Genomic DNA, 26483 nt, shown 5'->3' on the forward strand with positions numbered 1-26483 from the left:
GCTGTTGGAGACGCGCTCGGCTGAGGGAGGGGATGGGGCCGAAGGGGTCATGAAGGCCTGGGGGGGTGAGGGGGGAGCGCCGCCATGTTCCGTGACACAGCAGGGGCGCCTCGCCCCGCCCCCTTTGATTGACAGCCGCGCCAGCCAATAGCGCGGAGCCGCGGCGGCGCGCGCCCCGCGCGAGGCGGGGTTCCGGCGCGCGGGGCAGGAAGAGCTGAGGCGGCGGAGGAGGAGGAGGCTGAAGGCTGAAGGTACCGCTCGGGTCCCGCCGGGCACCCCCGGGACCGCGCGCCCAGCGGCGGCCGGGCTGGGGGTCTCCTGCCGGGGGAAGCCGCGGGGAAGGCGGCACGGCGGCCTCGGGGGGCCCGGCAGAAGATCGCGGCCTCTGGGCGGGCGGGGGGGTGTCCGGGCCGGGCCGCGAGCCCCCTGTCCCGGCTGGGCTCGGAGCGTTTGCCCGGCGGCGGGGCCGGGGCCGGGGCCGGCCGGGCTGGGAGCGCAGCGCCAGCCCCGAACAGCCGCACAGTCCCGCGGGGCCGGCCGGGCCCGGCAGCGCCGCCAGACCCGCGGGTCGGTCAGTGCGGGAGGGGGGCCGGGGGTCACCGTGAGGGTCGGGGGAGCACGGGGCAGCCTGCGGGGCTCTGCGGCGTCTGGAGCCGCAGTCTGAAGGTACAGCAGCGCTTCCTGCTTCGAACCGTGGTTCGACCTGAAGAAGGAAGCGCCGGGGGACGGTGGCTTCATTTTCGAGTGTCTCAGCACACAGGCTGTCCTTTATTAGTGGAGGGCTGTAGAGCCTCCTGTCTTCATCCAGAGTTCTGCTTTTTGAATCACTCTGGAATTCTGCAGGCAGCAGAACAGATGGCTTTTGTGAAGCCGCCTGGTAAAGGTTGAAATTTGATACTGGGAAGAGAGGATATGGGAAGGTTTCTCATCACACCTGCTGCTCTCTCTCTTTCCAGGATGTCTTCAGGTGCATTATTTCCAAGCCTGGTGCCAGGCTCTCGTGGCTCCTCGAGCAAATACCTGGTGGAATTTCGGGCAGGGAAGATGTCCCTGAAAGGCAGCACTGTAACTCCAGACAAGAGAAAAGGCCTCGTTTACATCCAGCAAACCGATGATTCCCTCATTCACTTCTGCTGGAAGGACAGGACTTCAGGCAATGTGGAGGATGTGAGTATGGGCTGATGTTTCAGTGCTGAGGTGTTATGTCATGTTCTCATCTGCTGGCACTGCAGGAAGAGCTCCTCCAGGACAAATTAGGGTGAGAATGTCCCTGACAGACCTGCACTTCCACATGCTCTCTGCTCTGAGGAGCAGATGGAAGAAAGTTTGTGGAGAAGGGCATAGGGCTTTGGGAGGCAAAAAGAAATATTGATGCATTTTCTGAAACATTTCTTTCTCCTGACACACTTTCCAGGATTTGATTATTTTTCCTGATGACTGTGAGTTCAAGAGAGTCCCACAGTGCACCACAGGCCGTGTGTATGTATTGAAGTTCAAGGCAGGATCAAAACGACTCTTCTTCTGGATGCAGGTTTGTGGGAAGCCAAAGACAAAGGTCTTGGATCAAAATCCCCCCAGCATGACTCATACCAAGAGCAATTCTGTTGCAGGAGCCGAAGACAGACAAGGATGAGGAGCACTGCCGTAAGGTGAACGAGTATCTCAACAATCCCCCCATGCCAGGGGCATTGGGTGGGAATGCCAGCGGAGGCCACGAGCTCTCAGCACTGGGAGGTACAGTCCATTCTCTGTTCCTTCATGTCAGAGGCTTTTTTTCTTTTAAAATTTATGTCTAGACTAAGCCCCTAGTGTTCCCTAGGAAGAAATCCCTGATGGCTGTGGAGGGTGAGCTGGGGACAATGTTAATACCAGAAGCTTAAATGTCCTTTTAGCAGAATAAACTGTGCTGTTAAGTAGGTGTAGGCTGAAAGTTAAGACTGCCAGGAGAAATCTTTTTGTTCCAGTAGATTCTCTGGAGTCTTACCTCTTTATGAAACCAAGTTACATTTATCTTTTATGAAGATCATGAATCAGTAAACACTTGAAACTGTTTTTCCATACAGAATGTGATGCCAATTAATCTCCTGCTGTTTGAGCCGGAGTGCTGTGAAAAAACCATGTGAATATGTTGTGTTTCAGAATGTTTTTGTTTTTAGGTGAGGGTGGCTTGCAAAGCCTTCTTGGAAACATGAGCCATAACCAGCTCATGCAGCTGATCGGACCAACGGGCTTAGGAGGACTTGGTAAAATGCTTTAATATCTTTATGCCAAAATGGTATTTTCTCCTGCCAGGTTAAATCTTACCTGACAATGTTCTCAAGCAGTGCTATTGATCTCAATAGCGCTTCTTTCATGTGAGAAGGCAAGGCCCTGCCTCAGAGATGAGTTCAGGGACAGAAAAAGGGTACCAGATTCTAGACAGCCCTCATCTCAGGGCTTGATCTGCAAGGAACTGTGGTTCTGCTCCTTGCTGCACTGAATCTACTGCTTTTTTTCCCTTGTTTTTTTCTACTCCACTTTTTCTTCCTAAATATTCACTGGAGCAGGGGCTGAAAACCAGTGATTTGCTCCTGGTGAATGTGCTGGTTACCAAGCTGTGGAATTGCTTGTGTTGTCTCTGATTCAGTAAATATTTGCGTACAAAGTAGAAAGAGTTCAAGAGGAAGGTCAGAGTGGTCCCACCCCACATCCCTCCCCAGTCATGGGGACAAGGCTCAGGGCAGGGCTCTCTCTCCTGGGCAGCCCTGGGGAGAGCTGGAATCACTGGTTTCTGAAGAGGCTGTGGTCTGTTCTGAATGCCATCAATGCTCCAGGAGCATTTTCTGACAGGTCAGACCCTCGAGTGTAAATAGGCCAAGGAACACAGCAGTGACAAAGGTTCCGTGCTTCAGCTCAGAAGTCCATTTTTGTGGATCTGACTGGTGTCTTTTTAGCTTCAGATTCAAATCTCGTATTGTGGGATGTTCAGATGCAAATCTCATGGTAGTGTTGGAAAAATCTGGCCTTTTAGGATGTGTTTGGAAAAGATCTTCCTCTTGAAGCCTCCTGTAATCCTGAGACTGTCCTCCTTTTTTCCACACTTTTCCTCAGCAATTCTTCTTTCCTTGCCTTTACATTCAGCCATAAGCCAGATTGACATGTAACAGAAAGAGAACCATCTGCTTGCTGCTGCAAACAGTGGTTGTGGTGAATCCCTGGGGATCATTTCCCCTGGGAGTTGTCTTTGTCACAGCTGGTTTGCATCTCTTGGGGCTGTGCAGAGCTCCAAAGGAGTTCTCTTGCTCCTGGGTCACTTTTACTGTGAAATGGAGGAGAGCAGTGTGTGGTGAGCTCCACCTGCCATGCCTGTTGTTGGGGAAGCTCTGGGATAAGTGACAGGAGGTGTTGGTTCCATTGGATTGTTCCTGTACAAGGAGGGACTGGCAGGGCTCACTCTGACCTGCAGGGTCTGTAGCTGCAGTTGGCCACGGGTTTGCACTGAGTGCTGCTGTTCTGTCCTCTGATCCCAGGTGTTCCAAAGGTGGGTGAGAAGTGCAGGTGCTTTGTGTGTATAATCAGGTGTGGTGGACGGAACTGCTGATGGGAAATGGAGTGTTTGGCTGGTGTGGCTCAGAGGAGTTGTGGGGGAGCAGTCAAGTCCCTGACAACTCCAGGGGGGCCAGCAGCCAGGCCTTTTCCCAGCTGAGGTTCTTGACCCTGCCATAAGTCCTTGGTAGTTGGGAAGTGTGATGGAGGAGGCTGATTCTGGTTTCTTTGGCATAAGGGTGTTGGTTTCTGGTTGGCTGCTCCCCTGAGAGTGCTTGGTGTGTGGAGCTGTCCTTCCTTTGCCTGTGAAGTGTTTTAAGAGCTTGGCTGATTCTGTTGCTGCATCTCTGCGTTAGGTTTGAAGCTGCAAACCCCTGGTCTGTGAGGAGAGAGTGGTGGCAGCTCAAAGATGCCTCTGGGATCTTCTGCTGAGGGCCTTGGTTTTAAAGTTCATAGAAAAGTTGAGTTTTTGGTGTAGCAGATAAGAGGAGAGGGCTGTGTTACAATGATGTACATATGGCACAAACTGGAGTAACTACATCCTTGTGTACACCTAGAAACTGAGTCATTTCTGAGATGTTTAGCTCTCTAATGGGGATGCAAGATCAGAAAAGAAGATTCTGTTAATTTGGAGAAGGGGATAGGAGGGTGGGTTGGGCTCTTTCACCCCCTCTATTTTAGCAAATAAAACCTTTCAGGTACAAGAGCAGCCTCTCCAGAGCAGAGAGGTGCAGAAAACCTGAAGAAATAAATGTCTAAACCTGTTCTTCTTTTATATTCATGGAAGGTGGGCTGGGTGCACTGACAGGACCTGGGCTGGCCAGTCTGCTCGGGAGTGGGGGACCTCCAACCAGCAGTTCATCATCAAGGTAGGAGGCCTTGTCTGCCCTGGGCTATTGCAATGGGAACTTGCCACTGCTGTGGGAGGAATCATGGCTTATTGAGTGGGGAATGTGGTGGGAATAATGTGATAAAAGTTGGCTGCTTATTACCTCTCTAAAATGAGGTAGGAGTTTTTCATACTGTAAGGGTTAGGAAAGAAGCTTTTCAGAACAGAAGAGGTTTTTGCAGGGAATTAATGACCCTCATTATCTCGGCCAGCTCTCGCAGCCAGTCGGCTGCAGTGACTCCATCTTCCACGACTTCTTCCACCCGTGTAACGCCGGCCCCGTCCGTTCCTGCGGCTGCCTCGGTGACCAGCCCCAGCCCCGTTCCCAGCTCGGGTAATGGAACCAGCTCAGCCACAAGCCCAACCCAGCCCATTCAATTGAGTGACCTTCAGAACATTTTAGCTACTATGAATGTGCCATCTGGAGCAGGAGGACAGCAAGGTAACAGTGCTCTGACCAAGCAGCTGCTGGATCCAGGAGTCCTTTGGAGCTGTTTTACTGTCCTGTCCTGTTCCACATTGGTTTGAAAAGTCTCTTAATTTTTTTGTTCCTGTTTTTTGGTGGTTTTTTTTTTTTATTTCAGTGTTGGTTTTGACTGCTTCAGGAGACTTATTCTCACTCCAAAACTGAGAGGAAAAAAGATGGTGGCAGTGTAATAATAATTTTAATACTCAGACCCTGACTAGATCATTTGATTTACATGACAAAAACACGGGGTTTTGGGTGTAGTCTAATGGCCAACCCTTTGTTTTCTCCTAGTGGACCTGGCAGCTGTTCTGACTCCCGAGATCATGGCTCCCATCCTGGCCAACGCTGAAGTTCAGGAGCGATTGATGCCTTACCTTCCCTCAGGGGAATCCCTGCCGCAGACTGCAGAAGAGATCCAGAACACCCTGACGTCTCCTCAGTTCCAGCAGGTAGATGCTGGCTCTGGGCGGAAGTGCATTTCTTCCCCCTTCCCCATCATCCTGATTCACCTTGCTTTTCCAGGTTCCTGGCACTGTTCAGAGTGGGAAGTTGCTCAGTAGAAGTGGAAAGGAAGAGGGACATGGTTTAATGGAGCATTAGTTCTTCCTGCAGTCACTCAAGGGCAGATGGGAATGGTTTTTACTTTGTCTTTTGGAGTTGGGCTTTACCTTTCTCTTTATTATAAATGTGCTCTGGCACATGACAGGAGTAGTAGCAAATGCATTATTCCCTTTCACCAAATGGCTCCTTAATTTCAGACTGAAGGGAGGAGATGCTCATGGTTACTACACTACATCCCTTGAAACACCAGTCCTTAATTGCAGGACACAGTTTGTGATAAAAGTTGGTGTCCTACAGACCAATCTGAACTAGTAATTTACAGCAATTTACTGAAATTTGTCAGTTTGCAATATTTCAGGAGCTTAAATGACTGGTTTAGATTAAACTGTAGCAATTTCCGTGAAAAAGGAAGTGAAGGACATGTAATTGGTGATTATTTTATTGCATATCTGCTCCCAAGCCCTGCCATGACAGGACTGCTCTCCTCCTGGGGTTACTACTGCAGAAATCTGATGCAAACTTTTATTTTGATGCTGTTGACTCCAATCCACAGGCTTTGAGCATGTTCAGTGCTGCCTTAGCTTCAGGACAGCTGGGCCCACTCATGAGCCAGTTTGGGCTACCTGCAGAGGCAGTAGATGCGGCAAATAAAGGCGGTGAGTGCTGGTGCTGGTGGGATTGTTGGGTGTGTTGTTGGGGGTGTTGGCACTGCACATGACCACTGAATGTGGGGTGTAAGGATCAGCTTCGCTCTAACTCTCCCTCTCTGAGAGTCGTGAGTCTGCAAGGTGACTCTTGCACTGATGTTTACAAAGAAAAGGTGGGTGGGACAGGTGTTCCAGCACACAGAGTGAGGTGTTATGTGCAGTGAGAGGAGTTGGGGTTCTGCAGAGATGTGCTGGCTTCATTTTCTTGCTAGAGATGCAAAAGACTCTGGAGATGTCACAGTCACCTTGTTCAGGAATGCCTTTCTTGTGGGAGCCTTTAATGATTCACATGAAATCAGTGATCACAGTCAGGGCCAGCTCTGGCAGTGAGGCAATCCCTTTTCCCTAATGAGCTTTTAGCATCCCTTCCATTAATGTAAGAATTCTGGTCTCAGGATGCCCATGCACAATTAAAGTGCATTAAATGCTGTGTCAGAGAGATCTGGATGTGTGTTACCTATTGTTCAAAATTTTCCTCCCTGCTAATTCATATGGAAGCAACTGTTTGCTTTCTAAGTAATGAAGCTTTAACCTTGTGTGGACAATGAGCTCCAGCCCAGGGAATGCAGTAACTCGTGTGTTTAACTTCTAGATGTAGAAGCCTTTGCCAAAGCCATGCAGAACAGTGTCAAGTCAGACCAAAAGGAAGGAGACTCTAAGGACAAGAAAGATGAAGAGGAAGATATGAGTTTAGATTAAGTTATTTGCTCTTCCTTACAGATACTCCTAGATACTAACTTAAGCAACTGCAGTAGGATTACTAACTTCATATTATGCTTATATAAATCTAAAAATAAAGCAATTTTCTTTATCTGCCATACTGTTCCTTCCAATCTGTGCAGTATCCCTACAGTGCTGCTTATCCCTCTTCCAGCTCATCAGCCTGATGCTTACTCTTCCCCAGGTAAAGTGAAAGAGAGTAACATAAAACTTTATTTGACTCCAAAGTATGTACCAGTGATTTACAAAGACCATCTTTAATACTACAATTTCAAAAACAGGTCATAATTACATTTAAGATGGACATGTTAAAAACCCATTTTACAATATTTACCCCTCATAAAAAAAAACCCACAATATAATGATATAAGTTACAAGTCCATTTCAGAAGCAAGATTTTGTCCCCAAGTGGCCAGAGATATATATACACACACAAATATATATATGACGTGTAAGTGCACGAGTGAACTGGGTATCTTGGGAGGAAAAAGCTGCTTCAAGTGGAGACTGCACTACACCAGGGCTGAGGGAGGCTGAGCAGGAGCCAGGGTGGGTGAGGACCAGGTGTGGAGGTAACCTTTCTATTTCTTCCCTTTAAAGCAGTGGTTTCTTGCTTCACACAACAGGACTTTTGTCAGTGTACTACCAGTGCTGAATGCAAGTGCAGAGCCAGTGGCAGTTGTGCCTTTCTGCTTTCCCTCAGCAGTTCTCCTAGCCTATTCTGTTCTTTTTTTGATTCTTATAAATTACTCTGATAAGAAGATGCGAATTCTGTGACCAGAATTTTGTCCAAGTTCCCCCTTGCAGAGCTCTTTGTGTAGCAGTAGCAGGTGAGCTGAGACTGCCCTTGGGGGAGGTTAAATGTGCCCTTGCTCAGAAAACCCCAAAACCGACGAAATTAATCCAGTTTGTCCTAATTGCATTTATTATAAACCAGAAACTGCCTGCAGCCTTTACCAGCAGACAGTCTGTGACATTTATTAACAGCCTCAAGTGTTCGGTGAACTAAATCTATGTGCCTTGTACGTGAGGGGTGAAGGGAACAGGATTCAGGACGAGCTGCAGGGCTGCTCTGTGCTCCAGCCCACGCTCCCAGCACGAGCTCCAGGGCAGCACGGGCCCTGCTACAGATCCCTGCACCCAGAAGGACTCACCTGTCACCACATCCCGCTCCAACTTTTTGGTTCTATTTGTGAAACACCCCCAAAGTGCCCCCTCCTCCCCTGCCCTCCTTCCCCTGGGATTTGTGGCCCCTCTGGTTTGGCCCAGACCTGTGCCTGCAGTCACTGGAGATAAGTGTGTCCGAGCACCGGCAGTGCTCTAGTGGTGACACCAGGGCTGCAGCAGCGTTCTGTCCCTCGGGCTGTCCCTGATGTGGCACTCAGAGCACAGGGCAGCCCTTCAGGCTGACAGAGCCCCAAGCAGTCCCAGCTCCAGGCAGGTCCACGTGCCTCTGGTTGATCTGCAGGTTCCTGACACAGCCGACGTAGTGAGGGAGGGGAGGTAACAGCAGCCCTGTGCTGGCCTTGTCTGTCTCTGCAGAAGAAACAAGGAAAAGCAGGTATTAGTCTGGCAAAGGCTTAACCTCTCCCTCACACCAGAAACAGTATCTCCATTGTCCTTGGAGTATTTCATTCTGAAGCACATCTTTCCTGACTCACCTGGCAGCCCTCCCAGGGAGAAGGTTGCCCTTGTGCTGGGTGCAGGGGGCTGGCTGGGTCCCACTGTGTGGTTGCCCTCTGTATCCACATCCACCTGGATTACGTTTTTCCATTTGGTAACTTCAGAAGAAAACAACAGTCAGTGCTGCTTCCTTACCCATGGAGCAAGCCCACCTCTGCTCCAGCCTAGACCAGTGCTGGAGCAAGTGCAAAAGTACCGAGGGTCAAAGGGCCTGGCCTAGCTCTCAGGAAATGCCCAGAGTCTGGACAATCTCCCCCAAAACCTCACTCAGTGCTGGCTGAACAAGATGAAGGTTTAAAATAGAGCTGTGCTGAGATGGGGTTACAGCTGTGCCCCCACCCCAAAAAGGGCTTGATGCAAAACAGCACCTGCTCAATGGCAGCTACACTAAAGGCTGAGTTTCCTTACAGGTATGAATCCTGCAATCCCCGCTCCCAGCTATGGGCTTGGAGCCCTTTGGACACACTTGACACCAAAGCAAATTGGGCTTTCACTTCAAGCTGGACACAGTCCGGGATGGATCAAGTCCTGTGGCACATCCTTGGCCTCGCCAGCAGCTCCATGAAGTGGAAAAACAACCTGCCTCGCCTGACTACCAGAGCTGACAGTGCTAAGATCAGGCAGTTCTTGTTAATTAGGAAATTGACCTCATGGCAGCTACAAACTCCCAAATTCAGTGCACACAGCAGGGGAACAGGGTTTAAATTGCCAAGCCTGGGCTTGTTCTGAGCTCCCCCAGGAGATGTGGGCTGAGCAGGGCTGGAACAGAGCCACAGAAGCAGGGGAGCTGTCACCTCACCTGCAATGGTGTGCCACTGCCCGTCGCAGAGAGCTGGGCTCGTCACCGACGCTGAGAACTCATCAGCGCCAAGGCCTGCTCTCACAGTGACCTGGGGTGAGAGAAGCCCATCAGAGCTGGAGAGCTGAGAGGGACAGGCAGCAGACACCCACTCCCTCTGGAACCTGTGGGGAAGCCCCCCTCCCAGTACCTTGGTGTCCTCCATGTAGAGCAGGAGATGGTGGCTCCTCCTCATGCCGATGTGGAAGATGAGGCCAGAGGCACTGCGGGGACGCACCTCCAGTGTCACCTCCAAGTCCTGCTCAGTCATCACTGCATCAGCTGGAACAGAAATGCCATTGGTGAGGAGAGGACCAAGGGCACTCCCACGGAATGTGACCCTCCTAGTCCCAACCCACAGAGGGGTACCTAAGGTGATGAAGCCGCCATCCGTGGTGAAGAAGACGCCACTCTCCAGTGCACCCTCGTAGCATGGTGTCACCCCAAAAGTGCGTGAGGGGGGACCCAGGGGCCTCCCGTCCAGCTGGGGGTTCCTCAGGCAGCCATCAAAGCTGGAGGCTGATGCAGCCTGTGGAGAGAGGCCACTGAGCACAGAGGAGGCAAAAGCTGGGAGGCACCAGGTGATGCCATGGGACTGGGAAGAGGGTGATGCCATGGGGCTGCCAAGCCCTTACCGGTATGTGAGCCTTGGCTTTTCCAGCTGGAAGCCCCCCCACATACAAGGGGCTCTGGGCCACGAAGGGCCCTGTGGTGGCCACTGCAGCACCCTGGGCTCGCAGCCCATCAATGACCAGCTGGGCCCGGCTCTGGTCTCTGCTGAAGAAGACCTGCAAGGAACAAAGGTCAGTACCAAGACTGGGAGCTTCCTGGGTTGGGAGGAGCCCCAGGAAGCCCTCAGCTCAGAGGTTCACCCAGCCCCAGCTGTGATTTTGCTGTCCCCTTTGCTCCCCTGGAACTGCAGCGTCCCATGTGCAATCGAGAAGCAGCACCCAGAGCAGGGCTGCATGGAGCCAGGGGCACTGATGTGGTTCAGGGAGCTGCTGGGCCCCGTGCCCCGCTCACCGTGTGCCACCGGCGGTCACGGTACTTGTCCCTGCTGCGGATGCGCAGCCGGCGCCTGCCAAGCTCCACCAGGAAAACAAAGCGCCCGTTGGACACAAAGAGAGCCATGGAGGAGCCCCGCTCGCCCGCCACGTAGAACAGCAGCCCACTGGAGGAGTTCAGCTTCACCTCCAGGGAGAAATGGGACCTGCAGGGACAGGGAGTGATGGGAGCACCTGGCTTTCCTGCAACTGCACAGCACACGTGCTTCCAGGCCATGATGCCAGGGCCAGGATTGCAGGGGGTGGGCACGGGGCCAGGCTCACCTCCACGCAAAGGAGGCTGGGATCTCATCAAACTCCCAGCGGCTGCTCGGGGTCCCCCCGAAGCGGGAGGAGCCCCTGGCTGTGCGGGGCTGGGGGTGCAGCTGGCACAGCCCGTCCTGGTTGTGGCGGCGGCCCTTGGGCGCTGGTTTGCCTGGCACCTATGCAATGTGCACCAGGGAATGGAGTGAGAGGAGCATCCCTGCCCTGCCAGCAGAGCTGAGCAGTGGCACCTGAGGAGGATGAGGAGGAGGATGTGGGGAGTTCTGGCAGCAGCTGGTACCTTGGGTTTCCGCCTGTCCTTCTTCGGAGTGACTCTGAGCTGCTGTGACTGCTCGCCCACGGGACAGCTCATGGTGACATTGATGCTCTCCACATTCTGCTGCAGGTCCACCACCATCTGCGGCTCTGACATCCTACTCACAGGGAGAAAAGATCCCTGTAACAGCAGCTGGGAGGTGGGAAGGGGCTGAGCCCCGCTGTGTGGAAGGGGCACAGTGTCACTCACCTCTTCACAAAGACGTTCCCGATGCAGCCGCTGAGGTTGCTGAGCGCCCCTGGCTCCGGGGAGCCCCCGAGATGGAAGAGCCGACGCTGCTCCTGGCGCCGCTGCCGCCGGCTGCGCCTGGGGCCCGTCCTGCTGTCCTGCAGCTCGTCATCCACGTACAGCCTGACCCTGGGGGGGCAGCAGGGGCTCAGCAGGACCCTGAGCCTGTGGGCACTCTGGCCCCCACAGCACCCACAGCAGGACACGTACCCACGGGCATCGCTGTAGAAGGCCACGTAGTGCGCCCTGCCATCTGCATAGGCACTGTCAGTGGTGATTTCACTTCCCAGCAGGTTCAAGGCCAGCTGGCCCCTCTGGAGGGACACCTGGCACGTCCCCTCCTGCAGAAAAAGCACCACCCAGCAGCTCAGCAGCTGAACCCCACTGCCCTCCAGGAGCTCAGGGTGCAGATCTCACTGCAGATTCACATCCTGGTCCCATCAAAATCCCCTTTTTCCCAAGGTGAAGCAGCACCCTCCCCATTAGGCCCACTGCTGGGATATCTGGGGGCCTGCAGGTGCCCACCTGGGTGGAGTGGTGGTAGAGCAGCCCCTCAGGCTGGCTTGTCTGGAAGCTGAAGCCGCTGTAGAAGTCCCTCAACCCCGGCACATCTGTCAGAGCCAGGGTCAGGTAGCCATGGCCATGGACACTGACTGAGCGAGCAACCTGTGAGAGAGAGCAGAGACAAGGTGGGAGCCTGGCCTGGCCTTGCTGGGGCGCTGGGATATGAGTGAGGAGCTCTGCTTCCTTGCTGGCTCTGGCTGTTGCTATGGCCAACCATGCGGAGCAAGCACCCCACCATGACCCCTCTGCACTGAGGACATGGGAGGTTTATGCTGTTTCTGTGTGAATGAGGGGAGATGGGGCCTGTCCTGGGGGTCCTGTGCTCCCTTTCCCTGCAGACCCTGCCCCAGCAGGCTGGCCAGGCTGCCAGGGCTGTGTGCTCACCAGGAGGTCCGAGGTGCACCCGTAGCTGACGCCCACGGTGCTCATGCGCTTCAGGTCCACGTACTTGCCAAGAGCCTTCAAGCCCTTCATGCAGCCCCGGATGGGCCCGCCCGTGGGGAAGAGAGATTTCAAACTGCAGGAGAAGCAGACAGCGTTAACAAGGACAGCCCCAGGCAGGACACAGACCTGGGCAGGATCTGGCCCTGCAGCTCTTTCAGGCAAAGTGCCTGGGAATGAATTGTGATGGTCATGGGTATCTCCAGTGTCAAGGCTGCTCCAAAGCACTCAGCACGGCAAAGGAGGACTTGGTGACACCCACCAGCACCTCATCCCTCACCAGAGATGGAAAAGTTACCATCCTTAAGAGCTCAGGATGATGGACAGGGAGAGGAAATCTTTCCCCCCCAGTTTCAGCAGGGTTCCAACAGCCCGGGATGTGGCTGAGGAAGGGCCAGGGCCACCACCAAGGACTCAGGGGGAACATGCTGACTGTCCCACCCCACTGCAGGCTGGACCCACCTGGGGGGCAGCACAGCTGGGGGCACACCGCCCAGGTAGTATGAGACAGCGTTCTCCAGGGAGTTCTCCTGCTCCACCACAAAGATGGTGAGGCGCTCCACCCGCACCAGGATGCGCTTCTTGTTATTCATTTTGAGGAGGAAAATTTGGATCTGGAGACAGAACAGAGAAATGATCTGTCAGTCTGGGGCAGTTAGGCCCATCACAGAGGGCAAGAAAAAGTGTCAAGTTGACAGCTCAAGTGAAAAAACATCTTGCAGCTTTTCCCCCTTCAAAAATAAAGGTCCATGTGCCTCCCCACCCTGGATGAGGAGCCCTCCCTCCAAGAGAGCCCCGTTACCTCTTACCGCTTTGTTTGTGGCGCTGCTGATGGTGAGGGATGAGGAGTTGCTCGGTTTTGCCATCTCCAGGCCAGAGCTGAAATCATAGTAAAGAGCCAGCTTCCCATCCCGGATGGCCAGACACAGGAATTGACCCTGGGGGAGGCAGGATGGACACTCAGTAGGTGCCCAGGATGCAGCTGTGGCACTGAGCCCACCCGCCCTTTGGCACTGGTGGGAGCAGGTCCCACTTCCAGCGCCCTGGTCACAGCTATCTGGGATTTATTTTCAATCAGCAGCCCTGTGCTGGGGCACAGGGGTAACACTGCAAGCTGGAAATGCTCCTTGCAGCACTGCCTGCCCCTGTGAACCTTGGCCCAAGCTCTGGGGAGCCCCTCCAGCACCAGCCAAGTGACTGCTGTGAGGTTTGGGTCCACTCCTCTCATGGCTTTTAACAACAGTGCTGAAATCCTGCTCCAAGCAGCCCTGAGATCTCCAAAGCCCTCCTCTCCCAAGTGTCCTGAACTGGGAACACCTATGAACTGGGACTGTCCACTGAGGGATGAAGGCTCCCCCGGGCAGCAAGCACCTGCCTGGTTCTCCAGGAAGAAGATGATGCCGTTGTAGGAGACCACCCTGATCTCCTGCTCGAAGCGCTTGGTGGTGCCGAACTGGCTCTCGAACCGGATCTCGGCGTAGCCGCTGCCGTCGAAGTAGGAGCCGTCCGTGAGCCAGGGGTCTCCCGTGGACTTGGACCTGGCACACACAGCAAGAGGCATCACTCCAAGGCATGGAGTGAACAGAGCAGGGCTGAGCTCTAAGTGCCTGGGGCAGGGTTTCTCAGCAGCCCTGAGAATCCTTTCTTCCTGAGCTAGGATGGTGGGGTAACTCTAAGAAGGGGTTTAGTCTTCAATCTTCGGCTTACAAGACCAATGTTTTTAAAAACTATTAGAGTTAATTAGAGTTTGAGTAGTTGATTCTCTAGGGCAGCCACAAGGGGGAATAAAACTAGGATGATTGTGAAGTAGGTGAATGAGGCTAGCTGGCCAATGATGATGAATGGTGTCCTACTGGTTGGCTGCCTACTGTGGTGCCCACCTGGCGCAGGGTTTCTCGGCGGCCGTGTCCAGCTCGAAGGTGTGCTGGAAGTTGTACAGGCTCACCACCTCCTCGTTCAGCGTGTCCAGCTCCAGGCACCCGCGGTAGTTGGGATAGCGCAAGGCAGGAGGAGGCTGGGGTTAAACACAACACTTACACAGGGTTTCCCTCCTGTGAGAGCCTCCTGAAGCCCCCTCCCTGCTGCCTGCCTCACCGTGAAGCTGGAGGGGTAGCCCCCCACGAAGAAGACCATGCTGCGTGGGTCCAGGTTGAGCAGCCCCTGCTCTCCCTTGGCCACGCTGTCTCCCTTGATCTCGTGCACCCTCTGCCTCTCCACGATCACCGACATGTGCCCGTACTGCAGGATCCTGCAGCAGGGAGGGATGGTCAAGACCAGGGGAGACCCCCAAAGGAGCAAACCCTGCCCTCCCCTGAGGAAAGGCCCTACCTGTTGATGCTGATGGTGACAAACTGCTCTCCAATATCCTCATCCACACTCAGGGAGGTTGGTTCCTCGTCTCCCAGCTTGTAAATCCAATGCACTCTGCGGTCCTTGAGTACAATGCCCAGGTAGTCTCCAGTGGCCTGAACTCAGGGAGAGACAGGGCCACATGTTGGGATTTGGGACAGGCAAGAGCTCTCCCTGATGCTCCCAGGGCTGCACTGGACAAACAGCCCCTATTCCACTCCCCACCCAGGCTGATGGCTGCATCCAGGGGCTTTGTGTCCCCCACAAAGATATTCAGGCACCAGATGAGGGGCTGATGTCCAGGCATGGGCATCACTGATGCAACAGGGGCTCCATCACCCTCTGGCCCCATCTCACCTCTTGGCTGCCCAGGTACAACACGAACCGCCCCTCCTCTGCCTCGTCCTGCTGGCCCCTGGGCTCGGGGTTTTGGATGTAGAATTTGAGGGATGTGTAGGCTGCTAAATCCTGCAGATTGCTGGGCATCCGGACCTGCACCCCTGAGCTGCCATTGAACTTCATGGGCACTTTCACCTGTAGGGAGAGAAATCCAGCCCCGTGGCACTGAACCCACTGCCACTGCCTGGTCACTGCCAGTTCTACCAAACCCCACAAGAAAGGGACCTTGCCTGGTGGCCCCAAACACCCTCCCCTTTGCATGCCACCCTCAGGTAAGCCTTCCCAGCCCAGGCCTCAGCCTGCCCTGAGCTCACCTTGCTGGCAGCGTTCCTCGCCTGTGTGATGAGCTGCCGGATCCTCACGATGTTCTCTGACACGGTGGCATTTTTGTTCCTCCTGTTCTCCAGGCTGCTCAGCTTCTCCAGCAGCAGGGGAATGGTGCTCTCCAGGCTGGACACTGGGGTTGGAAGAGGAGCCAGGAGTTTTGGAGGTTAGCAAGGAAGGGAAATGCAAAGTTCAGGCAGTTTGAGAAATGCAAGTCAAAGCAGTGGTAGCTGGGAGCAGTCACAGAGAGATCCCCCAAAATCCATCAGCCTTGAGGGGGTCTGAGAATGCCCCAGTGCATGCAACCTCCTACAGTAAAGCTACAGGGGATACAGACATTGCAAGAGAGGAAAAAAGAAGGGCCAGGACTTAAAGCATCCAGGACTGGCTACCTCCCTCTGCCGTTGACCTGGAGCTGCAAAGCACAGCTTTCAAAAATACTCTGGGGGCATCTGTGCATGCAGTGGCTCATATCAGACTCACCCTGGTAGCACACCAGGCTCAGCACTCACCAGATTTCCTGGCATCCTGGACTGCCTGGTTCAGGTCTTCATTTCGGAGGCCTCCATACTGGTCTTTCCACTCATCCAGGTTCTTCTTCATGGTGCTCAGGGCATCCTCCACTCTAGCAGCTGTTTCATTGGCCTCAGCAGCAGCTGCTTTGGCATTCTGGATTGTGTCCTTTGTGTCCTCTGCAAAGAAAGAAATATCTCTGAGGTGTCCAGGAGCAGGGAGGAAGCACCTCGGATCACAGTCAGTGCACGAAGAAGGGAGCAGAGAGAATCAGCCCAGCCACCCCAGAACAAACCTTGCTCCCTGCCCAGCATGTCCTGCACAGACTGCAGCTGGGTCAGCAGCTGCTCCTTCCTCGCACGGAGATCAGCCAGCTTGTCCTTTGCTGTCTGCAGAGTGCCTTTAATAGCTGCAATTAAAGAAATGCACATGCTGTTTGCTGGAGCTCAGTCCAGCCCAAAGGACAGCAGATCCTGCCAGGAGCCTCTCTCACCCCCATTGAGTTTGCTCTGCTGTCTCCTTGCACCCTCCTCCAGGCTGCTGCTGTTCCTCTTCAGTGTTCTGGAGGTGGCCCCAAGGTTTTCTGATATGACATTCTGTGAAACAAACACGGGACTCTGAGGAGGAATTCAAGGCTCTGGCTCTGACTGCACACAGAAATGCTCGTTCAGACAGCTGCAGTGGGGTGTGACAGGGAGACCCAAACACTGAGTGTGGGCCCAGCTGTGGCAGACTCTGCTCTCAGGCACAGAGCACAGCACCCTCGTGTCAGAGGGCAGGGAGTTTGGGTTTTGCCCATCTCACAGGGCTCCCCACAGCACGTACCATCAGGGCCTCGCTGGCTGCCTTGTCAGCATCGTGGGCTGCCTGCTCTGCTTTCCTCACAGCTTCAATGATGCTGGCGTAGGCATTGGAGGCATTGACTGCCCTCTGGATAAAGCCATCCTGGTTTGTGTCCTGGATAATGCTGTGTTGGAAGATGAAGCCATCAAGTCCATGGAGAACAGGCTCTTGCCCATGCCCTCACAGACAAAGCCCTCAGTGCTCCTCAGCACAGTGTGCTCCAGTATAAAACTGTGGAGGTGACACCCCGCTGTTCCCTGCCATGGTGGGGCTGCAGTTCCCCATCCCCAGCTCTGGCAGCAGACAGCCTGGCCAGTGAGGCTCGGGACAGTGCCTCACCCAGACAGGTTCCGTGCGAGCTCATCCAGGAGCCGGGCGTGCTCCTCTGCCTGCTCCACCATGGGGATCTTGCTGCTGGCCGGGGAGAACTTCTTCACCCGCTCGGTCAGGGGCAGCTTGGCCCCATCCAGCAGCGCTGCCAGCTTCTCGTATGCCTGCAAGGACACCCGTCACTGCTGAGGGCTGCCTCACCTCTCCCTCTGCCCATGCCAGAGTGCCTCTGCCACTCACCTCCTTGGCACGCTCCATCATCTGCAGGAAGTCAGAGACCTGGGCAAGGGCGTCCTTGGCCATCTGCAGGGTCTCCTGCACCAGTGCATGCTGCTTTTGGAGCTCCTGGCTCTTTTGCTGGACACAAAGACCCGGGGTTAGGGAGCAGCAGGGCTGGGACAGCCCTCCCTCACTCCATAATCCAGGACACCATGGTGAAGGCCTACCTGAGTCTCCTCCAGGTTGTTTCGGTTCAGGCTGTTGAGCTCCTCTGTCTGCCTGGTTTTGTTCACCGCCTCGTTGAGGGCATCTCTCAGATCCATGAGCTGGGAGCTGTGCTGGGCCAGCCTCTCCTGGATGCTGCTCAGCAGGTCCTGGTTGGACTGCCAGCGGGCGTGCAGCTCGCTCCTCACCCGATGCAGCACTGCATAGAGGGGGAGGAACTCTTGCTAATTCCTCTTCCTCTGTTAAACACTCTTTCCGTGCCTGGTGCCCCAAAGCCTGGCTCTGGCCTTGGCACATATCAAGGCCAGAAGTGACCATGTTCCACCCCTTTTCAGCCTAGATGGCACAGGATCTTGTCCATGACTGTCTACAAACCCTCAGAGAGATGGGATCTCTTTCAAAGACACACAGCCATATCTGAAAAGATCCAGATGATGGACCTGAGGCCTTGATTACTTCTACTGTAAAAAATTACTTATTTCCAACAAAAGTCAGTTTATAATTCCAGCTTCCAGGTATTGACTTATGTTTTGCCAAAGCCTGTTAATCAGAAGTGTTCTCTTCTTGCAGTGCCAGCATCCCTGGCTGGGCTCACTGCTCTCATTCCTGCAAGGATGCCCTCAGGACAGCAGAGCTACTGTGGGAGCTGGCTGCTGGTTGTTACTCTATGGGGACAGCAAATAGGAAGAAATATGGTGTGACTTATTCCTGTCCATGTGTGATGGGAATAAATCACATAATAATGGTGATTCCTGGTTCTAAGTGTCATTTTTGTTGATCAAACAGAATTACCTACTTAGTTCTGCTCTGAAATTTGCCTTAAAGGAAAGGGAAGCACAAATTATCCTGTTGGAGTGTCAGAGGGGACTTTGTGACTCCTACAAAAATGGCTGGGGGTGCCTGGTTCTTAACAGCACTCTCTGAACACGACCATGATGTGCAGTGGGCTCCAAGCCAGACCCAGCAGGACCTGGGCAGCCCTGTGCCACCAAGCTGGACTCACACTTCTTAGCCTCCTCGTGCTCACGCCTTGCCAGCTCCTCCTGGGCTCCCAGGCTCCTCTCCTTCATCTCCCTCAGCATCCTTTCCACCTCGGCCAGCTTCTGCCGGAACTCCTCTCCGGACGTGGTGCTGGCGTTCTCTGCCCCAAACCTGGCCATCTGCCGCACCAGCTCTGCAGGGAAACCCACACCCTGTCAGAATGAGCAAACCAGGGCCTTCACAGCTCCCTGAGGCTCTTCTCACAAACCACTGACAGCTTTCAGGACAACAAATTGCTTGAGATCACCCAGAGGCACTGCCCCGTATTTCAGCCTCCTTGGCCACTAGCAGTAACACATGTTACATCCTGAGCATCTTTCTGTGGCTTTACCTCTTGTCCAAGATCCAGGCACTCTGCTTGGCTCAATCTCTCCTGAAGCTGCAGTGCAGATTGCCCCTGTTTCATGCATTTTAGTAACCTTTGTGGAAGTTTAATATGTTTTTTCACCAGACTTGTGTTTAGCCAAGCAGCTGAGACTCACAATAAGGCTGGTCAGAGTAAAAGCTGGGATTCTGCAGGGATCTTCCTTTGGTTTTTTTGTTTTCTTTGTTCTCTCCATGGCTTTCTCTGAGCACTGCAGTACTTGGCATATCACATGGGGAAAAACCCCAAAGTGAAGACCCTTCTTGACATACCTGCAATGCCCCTCTGGATGCTCTGGATGTGCAGCAGGAGCTGTTCCCCCCTCTGGTACATGTCCCTCGTGTGCTGCTCAACACGAACAGCTTCTCTGTGAGTCATGGTCATCTACCACAAAAACAATGGCTTAGTTCAAGTAACAGATGGTATTTTATGTCATTTGTCAGAGGGACTGTTGCTCCCAAAAGGCACAGAAGGCCTGGAATGTGTTGCCTGTGAGGTCCTTGAAGGAGCCTGTCCCACAATGTACTGAAGGATGATCTTATTTAGCACCTTCAGAGAAGCACAAGCATTAAATACTGCTCCAATGCAACAGGCTCTGGATGCTGGAACAATCCCAACACCACAGAGTTCAGCACTGCTCTGTGCTCTTAACACAGGGAAACCCCCAAAGCTGGAGCCAGGCACACCTGGGTCCTGCTCAAGAGACAGGGGGCTGCAGTCTGGCTGTCTGGCACACACAGGGCAGTTTGTCTTTGCAGCTGTCTGGGGAGATATGTCCTCAAGTAGAGATTCTTCCCTGTCCCTCACATTAGGAGCAGGCAGTTTCTAAATCAAATTAACTGAAATCAAATCTTGTTCAGTTTATCCATTCTCTGAAGATGCAACTGCTAGGTTTTAGACTGGATATAGACTGCATCCTTGATGGACCCAGATGTTTCCTTATTTGTATGTCCCTTCTATAAATGGTATTTCACTGAATTTATTTTTACTGCTTAAAGTTGGAGCCGCCTCAAGAGCAAGCAGTAAATCAAGAAAAACTATCAGTATCATGAGATGTTTCACAGCTCTCCATGGAAGGAAAGCAAGTAATCCAGCTTGACCACTTAACACTGCAATTTAGTTCTGGTCAAGCAGGAGACCCAGCCTGCCTGAACTAGGCTCCTGACAGCCTTCAAAGCCCTCATTTTAGTAAAAGGGAGACTTGAGCTCTGGCAAAGAAAAATGGAGAAATACCCTACTTTGTGCTGCAGAGCGTTCAGGTCCTGTGTGAGATCCATGTTCTCATCCTCCAGCTCATCAGCCCTTTGCCTGACCCTGCTCATGGCTCTGTGGTACTCACGGAGCTGGTTCTAGGGAAAAAAAAAAAGGCTAAATCAGGCCAACAGGCTAGGAAACACGGGCAGAAGGTGATGTGAAGCCTTCCACATACAGCAATGGCCCGAATGGTGCTGTTGAGGCCGTGGAGGCGAGCCCAGGCGATGGAGCTGGCGTTGAGGGTGACCAGCTGGCCGCGGATGGACGGGAAGGACATCTCGATGCTCTGCAGGTCCTCCAGCAGGAGCAGGACACAGCTGTCACACACTGCAGGGACACAGCAGTCAGCACAGGCCCTCTCCCGGGCTCCCCTCCCCTCCTTCCCCAGGACAGTGGCACACAGACCTTCACACTTGATGCTGTCGGGGCCGTTGGCCACCAGGACCTCGTGCTGGCGCAGGCAGACGTCGCACTGCTTCCCCGTGAGCCCACTGGGGCACGTGCACTCCCCGGTGCGGGGGTCACAGGAGCCCCCTCTGCACTCACACTCTGCAGGGACGAGAAACAGAGAATCATTTGGGGCTTTTAGCACTCTGGGGGTTCCCTGTACAAAGCAGTGTCCCTCAGACAGCTGCCAGCTGTTTTCTCCTTCCAACAACTGGAGCAGCAGCACAGCTCTGTCCCAGTGCCCCTGGCTGGGACCCCACACTAGTAATAGGAGCTTCTTTGAGCTAGGTATTATAAGCTTTTGGAGGTCTATTTTTCACTTAAGATAGCTCAGCTACCTTTGGAGGCATAAAATTAGCAAAATAGCTTTTGTTGCAGTGTTGGAAACAAAAAGGCTTAATAAAAGGCAAAATAACAAACTCCTTACAGAGAAAAACCGATTTAGGTGCAAGAAGTTCTTGCTCCTAATAAAACAAACACCTCACAAAAGCAACTAGTTTCTTTGTTCTCTTCTTTTTCTAACAAAGAAAGACTTTCCTTTTTAAAGAAACAAAAGACAGTTTTGTCACTCGGTTAACAAAAAATGCATTCCTACACACACACACTCACTTGTGCAGCCGCCCTGGCCGAAGCCCCAGTAGCCCGGGGCGCACTGGTGGCATCGGGAGCCGCTGACCCCGGGCAGGCAGCTGCACTGCCCACTCTGCAGGTGGCAGCTGCTCCCCACGGCCCCGACGTCGCAGTCACACCTCCGGCAGCCCGAGCAGCCCTCAAAGCCGTAGTACCCCTCCTAGGGAAAAGCAGGACACGGATGCCCTTGGGTTTGTTTTTTTTTTTCATCTAAAGGACAACGGGGAGAAAATAAAGGTCCTCCTCATATTCTAGGTGTAAGCCAATGGCTTTACTCAATGTTGCATCAGGAATTGTCTGATATATATATATATATGTTTTTAATTATCTTATTTAGGGGAGGGTGAGAATTTTTTATTTGTTTTTAATTTATTTTGGTTTAGTTTATTTGTATTTTTATTTAAGAAATCTAAAGGCAAGCTCATTCTTAATTTCTGGTTGATCTACAGGAAAACATCAGGAAATAAACATAAGACTAAGGTTAAGTTTTATACCGTGTGGACTTAGTTGATTTGTTATTGGAATAGAAAGACTACTGATGCCATGGGATTTAGAGGGAACTCCTCCTCTCTCCTTGACTTGTATGAACAAGGTCAGGTCATATGAACCTCTTAAACTTGACAGGTCAGCAAGTGTGCTTCTCTCCAGGTTGAGTGATGGGGGACTCCCCTTTCCTTTCCAGGTGTGTTTTGAGCACCACAAAATTCAAAGCAGCATGGTAAAGATGTGGAGCTGCAGTGAGAGCACACACACACCACAGCACTGCCCTGTGTGCCCTTTGCCCAAGCTGGATGCACTCAGGAAAATGGGGTTTACTGCAGCTTCACAAATGATGCCACTTTACTGGAATGCTGCCTGCACTGCTTGCTGCCAGATCTTTAATAGGCTTTTGCCATGTACTCATGCAAATTCAGCCTTCACCAGCTGGCACCAGCCCTGCTGGGCTCACAGGCCTGGGGGAGGACACAGCAGGGCTGCACCCATCCCCATGGCAGGGCCCAGGTAAGCCTCACCTCGCAGCGGTCACAGTGCTGGCCGGTCACTCCAGGCTTGCAGAAGCACTGGCCAGTTTGTGGATGGCAGGAGTCAGTCCCACAAGGTGAACAGTTGCACTCTGCCAGGGAAAAATATATCCAGTATTACACTGAAGAGCCTGTCAGCCACTCACAACACTTACTGCTAAACTGCTCTTTCCCTCTTATCTATCAAAGTTAAGACAGAGCCTCTTTCCTCTTGGGTTTGCTTGCCACAACAACTTATGCCCGTGACTGTAGTAGTGTTTGAGGGTCCCTGGGATGAGGGAAGAGATGAAAATCTTGACCCCATGTTTCAGAAGGCTGATTTATTATTTTATGATATATATTATGTTAAAAGAAAATGATATATTAAAACTATATAAAAGAAAGAGAAAGGAGGCATCAGAAAGCTAGAAAGGAATGAATAATAAAATCTCGTGACAGACTCAGAGTCCGACAAGCTGGCTGTGATTGGCCATTAATTAAAAACAATCCCCATGAGACCAATCAAAGATGCACCTATTGGTAAACCACCTCCAGACCACATTCCACAGCCATCAGATAGTTATTGTTTACATTTCTTTTCTGAGGCTTCTCAGGAGAAAAATCCTAGTGAAGGGATTTTCGTAAAATATGTCAGTGACACGTGACGCCTTTTGCACACTGCATTTGGGCTGCTGCTCCTCAGAGGGATGATGAGCAGTGCTGGGAGTGGACACCCTCCCCTTTCCCTTGCCCCTGGGCTGGCTGCCCACTCACGGGTGCAGTTCTTGGCCAGCACGGCGTCCCCGTGGTAGCCGGGCGCGCAGAGCTCGCAGCGGGCGCCGGCCGTGTGGTGCATGCAGCCCGAGCAGGCGCCCGTCAGCGGGTCACAGCTGCTGAACAGCATGTTGGGATCCGTGTTCCCGCTGCAGTCACACGGCTGGCACGAGCTCCCGATCACCAGCGGGTTGCCGAAGTATCCCGGGGCACACCTGGAGAAACACAAGTCACAACAGAGTGAGGATCCTGCAGCCTGGAGTTGCACAACTGGAACGGCGTGAGCATCCAACACTTGTAACTGCTGCAACCCTCAGGGATCAAAAAGCACTCTGTGTTTTGCCTCAGGAGACCTCAGAAAGGTGCCTGTATCACAGGCTGCAAGTCAAGGCAAAGCACACCTAAGTCATACACCCACAGTAACAGAATTCAGCAGTCAGGCATTTGCAGGCTGAAGAGGACTGAAGGAAAAGCTGCCAGAACAAAGCACACAGGGGCAGAACCAACTGTTTCTCCTGCAGTCCTTAAGGGGACAACTTCTCTGCCACACAGGGTTAGTGTCTGGGGCCCCCCAAACACGGGTGCCACCCCCTTACCGCTCACAGTTTGGTCCAGCGTAGCCTGGCTTGCAGAGGCACTGCATGTTGGATCCCTTGTGGACACAGCCAACAGCAAAACTGAAATGAGAATGGGGACACAGGGAGGAGCAGTTACTCCTGATGTGGTGCCAGGGGAGCTGGTCATTCACTGTGGGCTGCTGGGGCCTCGGGTAAGAGGCCACAAACATGGTTTGGAGGCAAGGACAAGGCTGGGACTGGGACACCTGCCCTGGTTCCAGTGGTTAAACAGTGAGACCAAACAGGCAATCCCATCCTGGGGTGCTTACTTGTTGGAGGCAACTGAAAGAGGGCACGGGCACCCAACACACTGCAGGGGTTCCTGGGCAGAGGGGCTGCCCACGTAGCCATCCTTGCATCGCTCACAGTGGTCTCCTTCTGTGTTGTGCTGGCAGTTCTGCAAGGAAAAGGCAAACCCTGGGCTCAGCACTGACAACAAGAATGGTGGATGCACTAAAAACTCCCCATCAGGATGCCTCAGTCCTTCCTCTCTCCCAGAACTGCCTCACACCCTAAGCTGACCCTGAGCAGGGTCACACTGAAACAGTGAGGCCAATGCCCCAACTCGGGCATGGTCCTGCCAGCCCAGTTAGTATGTAAAGAGCTTTTGAATCACATGCTACAGACCTCCTAACTCCAAAATATCACACTGCTCCACTGTTTACTTACAAGGCATATCCCAGAGCCTGGCAGGCACTGGTCTGAGTGGCCATTGCAATGGCAGGGGATGCATTTTCCCAGGAAGAGCCCCTTGGTGTCCCTGTAGTAACCTGGAGCACATTCCTGAGGAGACAGAAAAAGGCAGAGATCTGAATAACAGCCTGATGCTTTTGGGAAAAGCAAAGAAACTAAATTAGTTTCCATGACAGAATTCCCACTGGGTTGTACTGATGGAGAAAAGATTATAAGCAGAGACAAAGATTTTTTCAGTGCAGTTCCTTCCTGCTCTTTTTAACGAGGAGAGAATTGGCCAGAGAGAAGGACCCATTCCAAGGCACTGCAGCACCTGAATGATTTCTCCATCATGTCCCTTCCAAGAAGGCAGATGAAACTTTTGCATATCTCACAAGTGAATGGTGTTGGACAAGCCAAGCTGTCATTTCAACTGAAGCTCTCAAGAGCCAGCTTGGAGGCAGCTGGCACCCAGAACATGACTATCTGACCCCTGTGACTGGAACAGCCTGTCCACTCCCCCTCACCTGGCAGGAGTCCCCCTGGTAGTTAGCTGGGCAGAGGCACAGCTCCACGTTGCTGGCACGGACACCTGTGGCTGTGTCTGTGGCCATCTCCAGCACCACACGGCGCAGGGACACGGAGGAAGAGAGCTGGGAGAAGAGGGCCCGGATCTGCAGCTGCTCCAGGTTTGCCAGCACCATCATCAGCTCCTCTCTGGACACAGGGTTGTGAGTCTCTGTGTGCCTGAAGTTGCCCTGGCGGGAGAAAGCCTGGCATCACTGGCAGGAAGCACAAGCATCTGAACATCCAGCCCAGCCTCCACATCCCTGCTGCTGGAATCTTTCCCCTTTGCATGGGTGAAAGAGCCCTGCAGCACCTAAAATTCTGAGCTGCAAGCGCCTGTCCCTCTATCTGCATGAGGTCTTGTATTTGCTGGGTTCTCCAGATGAGGGAAGGAATGATGAATCTGACTCCATGTTCTTAGAAGGCTAATTTATTATTTTATGATACTATATTATATAAAGGAATGCTATACTAAACGATACTAAAGAATACAGAAAGGATTCTTACAGAAGGCTAAAATGATAATAATGAAAACTTGTGACTCTTTCCAGAGCAATGACACAGCTTGACCTTGATTGGCCAATAAGTCAAACAATTCACATGAAACCAATGAAACAATCACCTGTTGGATAAACAATCTCCAAACACATTCCACATGTGAGCACAACACAAGAGAAGCAAATGAGATAAGAATTTGTTTTCTTTTTTCTCTGAGGCTTCTCAGCTTCCCAGGAGAAAACCCTGGGCAAAGGGATTTTTCAGAAAATATGACTGTGACCATCTTGTCCTTTTCTGAGCACTTCACTTGTGTGTGCAAACTCACCTCCACCAGCTGCAGCTGGCCTTGATGTGCCTCCCCTGGGGACGGGTAGGCGCCTTCCAGAAACATGATGCTCATCTGATTTCCCTGGGAAAAGCAAGGAAGGTGTCAGACATCACCTCACCCCGCTCCTGCATTAGCAGGGGGCACCAGGGCACTTTTTGAGCTGCACCTTGAGGATCACGTCGGGCCGGGACTCCATGGGAATGAACACGTCACCCCTGCGAGGGTTGGAGTGCAGCTCGTAGCGAAGGTGCCCTCCATAGGAGGAAACCTGAGGGAGACACAAATCCCACACATTGCTGCAAGTCCACAGCACTGAGACAACTCAGAGATGGCCGTGCTCAACTGGCCATCAGCTGGAGTGCCATCAACTGTGCTCAACCGGAGTGTGAGCAGTGCCTGCAGGTGGGATCAGGGTGTTCTCCATTCTCTTACCTGGTCCCCAAGGTAGGAGCTGGGTGCAACCCAGTAGAGCTCCTGGAAGGCATCTGGGAGGTTTTTGAGGTCAGCAGTGACGAGCTGCTCCCGTGGGCTCAGAGCTGTTGGCACCTCGTGGCGATCACTGCTCAGCAAGAGCCACCCGTTCATGTCGACAAACTGGAGGGGAAGAGCAACTCTGGGTCTTCTGGTGGAGCTACAGAAAGTATTTGTGTGATGATGTTCCAGAAGAACAGGTCCCAGAGCAGCAAAAAGGGGAGTAACAGGCTCACACCTCACATGCATCCTGATGAAGCCACAGGAAAGCTGATCATCACCCCCGCCCAGCACATGAGACCCCAGAGACCAGGAAAAGGGGCTGAAAGCAGGAGATGGGCACAGGGA

At 53.0% G+C, this 26483-nt stretch overlaps 2 protein-coding genes across 5 annotated transcripts in view; one reads left to right on the plus strand and one right to left on the minus strand.

Moving 5' to 3' along the window:
* Positions 1-178: 178 nt before the first annotated feature.
* Positions 179-6969, plus strand: ADRM1 (adhesion regulating molecule 1). 2 transcript variants are annotated; one of them, XM_030963009.1, is made up of 10 exons: positions 179-251; positions 957-1167; positions 1415-1531; positions 1611-1734; positions 2157-2243; positions 4313-4394; positions 4627-4856; positions 5175-5332; positions 5998-6100; positions 6744-6969. In XM_030963009.1, exons 2-10 carry the CDS (start codon positions 958-960, stop codon positions 6848-6850), a joined length of 1218 nt encoding a protein of 405 aa, XP_030818869.1. In that variant the 5' UTR covers positions 179-251; position 957; the 3' UTR covers positions 6851-6969. The 2 variants fall into 2 exon arrangements, with proteins under 2 accessions (XP_030818869.1, XP_030818870.1); XM_030963010.1 differs by having other exon boundaries at positions 4627-4748.
* Positions 6970-7109: 140 nt separating this feature from the next.
* The window catches only part of LAMA5 (laminin subunit alpha 5), an 87594-nt gene continuing 68220 nt past the window's right edge, over positions 7110-26483 (minus strand). For all 3 annotated transcript variants that reach the window (XM_030963008.1, XM_030963007.1, XM_030963006.1), the window contains exons 38-80: positions 26097-26258; positions 25831-25932; positions 25662-25745; positions 24799-25029; positions 24269-24382; positions 23869-23996; positions 23579-23659; positions 22983-23197; positions 22221-22321; positions 21187-21367; positions 20536-20679; positions 20306-20457; positions 20115-20225; positions 19149-19260; positions 18475-18645; positions 17474-17670; positions 17268-17384; positions 17037-17191; positions 16680-16821; positions 16348-16450; positions 16150-16263; positions 15854-16033; positions 15332-15474; positions 14976-15152; positions 14598-14734; positions 14364-14517; positions 14150-14283; positions 13645-13807; positions 13079-13207; positions 12732-12883; positions 12213-12345; positions 11790-11930; positions 11475-11605; positions 11226-11393; positions 11001-11133; positions 10721-10878; positions 10416-10602; positions 10028-10180; positions 9762-9921; positions 9544-9674; positions 9354-9444; positions 8533-8652; positions 7110-8407 (exon numbers count right to left, since the gene is read on the minus strand). In XM_030963008.1, coding sequence (XP_030818868.1) covers positions 8253-8407; positions 8533-8652; positions 9354-9444; positions 9544-9674; positions 9762-9921; positions 10028-10180; positions 10416-10602; positions 10721-10878; positions 11001-11133; positions 11226-11393; positions 11475-11605; positions 11790-11930; positions 12213-12345; positions 12732-12883; positions 13079-13207; positions 13645-13807; positions 14150-14283; positions 14364-14517; positions 14598-14734; positions 14976-15152; positions 15332-15474; positions 15854-16033; positions 16150-16263; positions 16348-16450; positions 16680-16821; positions 17037-17191; positions 17268-17384; positions 17474-17670; positions 18475-18645; positions 19149-19260; positions 20115-20225; positions 20306-20457; positions 20536-20679; positions 21187-21367; positions 22221-22321; positions 22983-23197; positions 23579-23659; positions 23869-23996; positions 24269-24382; positions 24799-25029; positions 25662-25745; positions 25831-25932; positions 26097-26258 — 6147 coding nt within the window. In that variant the 3' untranslated portion in view covers positions 7110-8252. The remainder of the gene's footprint in view (positions 8408-8532; positions 8653-9353; positions 9445-9543; positions 9675-9761; positions 9922-10027; positions 10181-10415; positions 10603-10720; positions 10879-11000; positions 11134-11225; positions 11394-11474; positions 11606-11789; positions 11931-12212; positions 12346-12731; positions 12884-13078; positions 13208-13644; positions 13808-14149; positions 14284-14363; positions 14518-14597; positions 14735-14975; positions 15153-15331; positions 15475-15853; positions 16034-16149; positions 16264-16347; positions 16451-16679; positions 16822-17036; positions 17192-17267; positions 17385-17473; positions 17671-18474; positions 18646-19148; positions 19261-20114; positions 20226-20305; positions 20458-20535; positions 20680-21186; positions 21368-22220; positions 22322-22982; positions 23198-23578; positions 23660-23868; positions 23997-24268; positions 24383-24798; positions 25030-25661; positions 25746-25830; positions 25933-26096; positions 26259-26483) is intronic.

The sequence above is a fragment of the Camarhynchus parvulus genome, chromosome 20 (genome assembly GCF_901933205.1).
Source record: "Camarhynchus parvulus chromosome 20, STF_HiC, whole genome shotgun sequence".
NCBI lineage: Eukaryota > Metazoa > Chordata > Aves > Passeriformes > Thraupidae > Camarhynchus > Camarhynchus parvulus.

What these genes read in the sequence shown, in the direction of transcription:
- ADRM1 (XM_030963009.1), top strand. Translation starts at nt 958, where the DNA reads ATGTCTTCAGGTGCATTATTTCCAAGCCTGGTGCCAGGCTCTCGTGGC. An exon ending in CTTCAGGCAATGTGGAGGAT is followed by an intron (nt 1,168 to 1,414) that starts GTGAGTATGGGC and finishes CACACTTTCCAG; the next exon opens with GATTTGATTATTTTTCCTGA. An exon ending in CGTCTCCTCAGTTCCAGCAG is followed by an intron (nt 5,333 to 5,997) that starts GTAGATGCTGGC and finishes TCCAATCCACAG; the next exon opens with GCTTTGAGCATGTTCAGTGC.